At 33.7% G+C, this 5233-nt stretch overlaps 1 protein-coding gene across 1 annotated transcript; it reads left to right on the top strand.

The window, feature by feature from the left end:
- The first annotated feature begins 1759 nt into the window (after window positions 1–1759).
- On the top strand, window positions 1760–4245 carry LOC112502368 (putative receptor protein kinase ZmPK1). The gene has a single exon (XM_025106259.1). It carries the CDS (start codon window positions 1760–1762, stop codon window positions 4160–4162), a length of 2403 nt encoding a protein of 800 aa, XP_024962027.1. The 3' UTR covers window positions 4163–4245.
- The last annotated feature ends 988 nt before the right edge of the window (window positions 4246–5233 follow it).

Genomic DNA, 5233 nt, shown 5'->3' with positions numbered 1-5233 from the left:
AGTTTCATTAAAATTTCATTAAATATTATATGAAACAATTTCATAACCATATATGAAACAACTTCATCAAAAAAAAATATAATATGAAAGAAGGTTTAAAGATTAAACAATTTCATGAAAAAATTTCATAAGATTAAACAATGAAATCGACGTATGAGGGTGGTTTATACGGTTTTTACAAATGAGGGGGGTTTTATAGAGGAGTGATCAAATGAAAACCCCCCTCATTTGTAAAAACCGTGTAAACCACCCTCGTACGTCGATTTCATTGTTTAATCTTATGAAAATTTTTCATTAAATTGTTTAATCTTGTGAAATTTTTTCATATAATACTTTTTTTGATGAATTTGTTTCATATATGGTTGTGGAATTGTTTCATATAATACTTAATGAAACTGTTTCATGTATTTCTCTAAAATTAATGAAATTGTTTCATGTATTTCTCTAAAATTAAAATAATAAAGATGATAATATCTATGATTATGAGAGGTTGATTAATCATTTTTATTGTGGATGGTGTTAATCATCGATATTATCATCTTTATTATTTTAATTTTAGAGAAATACATGAAACAGTTTCATTAATTTTAGAGAAATACAAGAAACAGTTTTTTGCAGAATAGACTGTTATATGAGACTTAATTTATATAACAAAAAATAAAGTGTCCTATATAAAACCTTCATAATAAATTTGCAGAATGGTTTTTTGCATCGTTATAAGATTTTGAAAACATTTTTATAAGAAATTAACTTTTTATATGATACTCTTTAATAGTAACATAAAGAACACCATGTCCTATAAAAATATGAGTTTATGGCAAACTTTCTCAAAAGTGTCCTTTTTGACTTAATGATATTCTAGTTTTTAGTTTCCTAGAAGATCAGGGGTTCCAACCTCACCAAAAGTGAGGAGGGTATGTAAGTTTATTTGTTGTATTTACTGTATATAAAAATTATATACTTTAAAAAAAATAGAAATACGTTTGTAATTTTTGCAATATGAGATTTTGACATGTGAAATTATTCTTTGAATTTTGAATGTAATTAAGTTGGTTCTAAATTTCTAAGGTTGATAGCAACATATGTGGACTAAGATCTACTTGTAAAGTATGAAATGGATCAAATTTCTTGTTTTTCATGTGTTTCTTGTTTTTGTAGCATCATCAATCAGAATTCAAAACTCTTTATTAATTAATTCATAATTTAATTATGGTTGTTGTGGTTGTTGTATTTTGTCATCATCGATTTGTGTACATCAACTTTTGGTCAAACAAATTCTGTGAACAGTGACAACCAATCAACACATCAAGTCTTCGTCAACGAACACACTTTCTTTGCTTTATGCATTTTTTTTATGATGGATTGGAGACTATATTTAAAACTATAACATGGTGTATGATTGGTTTAAGTTTGATTTTTAAAGGTTAAAAGTGTTTAGGTTTAAATTTAATGAGAAATAAAAATCACTTTGTGGTCACGAAAATTCAAATACAGTGAAGATTAATCGACTCGTATAGCGGGTTGGATATATATCCACGTTAATTAAAAAAAAGTCAGATTTTAATACAATATATTGTTGACATGTATTTATATACTTAATTTATTTATATAAATAACTTATTAAATGATATAATATGCAATAAAAAGTTGCAATTATTTGGCAAAGCTAAAAAGSAGATCAATATAAGTCATGAGTTATATGTATCCATGCCTTTTATATAAATTGGCAGCACATTTCCTCGTTTCATATCCCAAAATCATGGCTGCACCACTTCCAGTTTTTCTTGTTACCATAATAATACTATCCCATACACCATCATCATTATCTTCTTCCCCAGATGGCCATGGCTTAACTCGAGGCTCATATCTATCTGTTGAAAATAAAGATGACATTTTAGTTTCGTCCAACGGAATTTTTACAGCGGGTTTTCATCAAGTTGGAGAGAATGCTTATGGCTTTGCAGTGTGGTTCTCGGAGCAAGCCACATCTGGGAATCGCACCATCGTTTGGATGGCTAACCGAGATGCACCAGTTAACGGAAAGCACTCAAAGTTGTCTTTACAGAAAGATGGCAATTTGGTTCTGATGGATGCCGGTCGAGACGTTATTTGGTCGACCCATACAAAGTCGACCTCTTCCTTGATTATATTGCAACTCCATAGCTCAGGTAACCTTGTGCTCGATGATGGAAGAGGACAATCAACTCTTTGGCAAAGCTTTGATTATCCAACAGATACCCTTCTTCCAAATCAACCCCTCACTAAAAGCACACAACTTGTTTCTTCGAGAAGTTCTACTAATTACTCTTCAGGTTTCTATAAGCTCTTTTTCGACAACGACAGCATTCTTCGTCTTCTTTATGATGGTCCAGAAACAACTACTATTTACTGGCCTAATCCCGATTTAAGAACTTGGGAAGCTGGGAGATTCCAGTATCTGTATAATCGAAGAGCAATCCTTGATTCTGATGGTGAATTCAATTCATCGGATGGTTTCAGTTTCAGATCTGTTGATTTTGGGAAGGGGCCACAAAGAATAATGAAGATTGATACAGACGGTAATGTAAGAGTGTATAGTCTCATTGTGCATGAAAGAAGAAAGAAATGGGAAGTTCAATGGCAAGCCCTTTCTCAATCTTGCAAAATTCATGGTACATGTGGACCAAACAGTGTTTGTATTTATTCCCAAGATTCAGGTAGGAAATGTAGTTGCGTACATGGTTACAGGATGGTGAAATCTGAAGATTGGAGTTACGGGTGTGAACCTGAATTCCAGCCATGCACTCAAGATAATTGTGATTTCATTGAACTTCGTCAAGCTGAATTCTATGGGTATGATATTCGGTTCCTTCCAAACGTCACTGTTGACGCTTGCAAGAAGGATTGTTTACAGGATAACTCTTGTAGGGGGTTCCAGTTCGGATGGAAAGAAGAACTGCGGTGCTATTATTGCTTCATGAAGAATTCTTTGCATAACGGGTATCAGATAGGTTTCGACTCTACAATTTACATCAAACTACCAAAGAAGCTAGTATCATCCTATCATGAAAAACCCATGGGTCAATCGAACTTCAGTTGTCCACGCCCTACGCTGACACCTATCATAAGGTCTTACGAGAAAAAGCATGATATTGAACCACTTGGATTCATGCTAACCTTTGGATGCACGATTGGGTTCATTGAGATCATTTGCATAGTTTTTTTCTGGTATTGTAACAGTAAACGGTCGTCTACAAATGAGCAAAGTTATTTTCTTGCTACAACAGGGTTTCGAAAGTTCACATACAACGAGCTCAAGAAGGCATCAGGCAATTTTAGCGAAGAGATAGGGAGAGGTGGTGCTTGCATTGTGTATAAAGGTAAGTTATCAGATAACAGGATTGCAGCAATCAAGAAGCTCAAGAACACTAGTCACCAAGGGGAAGCTGAATTTCAAGCTGAGATAAACACAATAGGAAGGGTGAATCATATGAACTTAATAGAGACATGGGGTTATTGTGTTGAAGGAAAGCATAGGCTTGTGGTTTATGAGTACATGGAGAATGGATCGTTAGCTGAAAACTTAGGGATGGGTAAACTTGATTGGGCAACAAGGCTTGATATTGCAATGGGTACTGCCAAAGGACTTGCTTATTTACACGAAGAATGTTTGGAGTGGGTTTTACATTGTGATGTSAAACCCCATAACATATTGTTGGATGCTAATTACAATCCTAAGGTGGCAGATTTTGGATTGTCAAAACTCTTTGATAGAGGTGGTTTCAACCGGTCGAACTTYTCTATGATACGAGGAACTCGAGGTTACATGGCTCCTGAATGGGTGTTCAATCTCCCAGTTACCTCAAAAGTTGATGTTTATAGTTATGGAATGGTGGTATTGGAGATGATAACAGGAAGGAATCCAGTAGGCAAGTGTCATACAGGCAATGGAAATGATGAGATTGAACTTGCTCTAATTGACTGGGTAAGAGATAAGCTTCAAGAATTCAATGGAAGTCAAATGAAACATTGGCTTGAGGAGATCGTAGACCCTTCAATAAGTGGAAAATACGATAGAACCACCATGGACAATCTGGTTAGAATTGCATTGCAATGCGTCGAGGAAGATAGCAACGCAAGGCCCTCAATGAGCCAAGTGGTTAATATGCTTCTCCATGTGTAACTAAAGAAATATCAGTACTTCAGACTGAAGATGTAGTAGTCATACCCTTCGTTAGACCTTATTTTGGTTGTGTTACTTTGCAATAGTTCCATGGTATACGTAGTGATGAGTTCATGGCATAATCTCATATACCCTTCTTAATTTGTTGACTACTATCGTTTCCTCAACACCTCCTCCTCACTAATCAAAATGTCACATAAGTCACAGTTAAAAAACCCTAGGTATAGTCCTTTTGCTACAGTTTTTTTTCATATAAACCATAGTTTATTCTTCCATGACCTTTGACACCCTTATAGTCACGTTCAAATTGTGTTATTACATCTCATAAAAACTGTTGCCATATCATAAGACCGTGGCCATAAGGTTATAAAAAATATTGATAGTTAAACGTTTTTCTTATAACCTTATAGTAGACATAACCTATTTATAGGTACGTAAAGTCATATTAACAATGTCCAATTTATGATATATAGTTATGTTTACGTTTTACAACCGTGGCTATTGAATATTGATTATCTTTTGGTTATATAAAATAACTAAAAACCGTGGTCATAAGCAACTTATGGGCACACGATTTGTTTTTAATGCACTCATTGATTACCTTGTAGCCACATATATTTATTTTAATCGTGACAATAGACTACTTATAGTCACATAAATGTTTTCTATTAACTGTAGCCATTTTTTGTTACGTTGAATTGTTAAAGTCGCGACTATTGTCAACCTCTTTTTGTTACACAAAATAACTAAAAATGTGACCCTAAAATACTTATAGACACACAAGTTTTACAATAACCGTGGCCATTTCATGACACTTGTTTACGTTGAATTGTTAAAACCTTGGCTATTGGTAACCATTTTGTTATATGAAATAACTAAAATCGTGATTATGGACTACTTATAGCCACACAAATTTTATATTAACCCTTGACATTTCATAATATATGATGACGCTGAATTGCTAAAACCGTAGCTATTGTTTAAGTTTTGGTTACACGAAATAACTACAAGAAGTAGCCGTAAACTACTTATAGCCGCGAAATTGTCATATTAACCAATGCTAATTTGTGA

This window comes from Cynara cardunculus, unplaced genomic scaffold, assembly GCF_001531365.2.
Source record: "Cynara cardunculus var. scolymus isolate 2C unplaced genomic scaffold, CcrdV1 Un_Scaffold_1301, whole genome shotgun sequence".
Taxonomy (NCBI): Eukaryota; Viridiplantae; Streptophyta; class Magnoliopsida; order Asterales; family Asteraceae; genus Cynara; species Cynara cardunculus.
The sequence above is the reverse complement of the archived record's forward strand: the minus strand, read 5'-3'. Positions and strand labels throughout refer to the sequence as shown.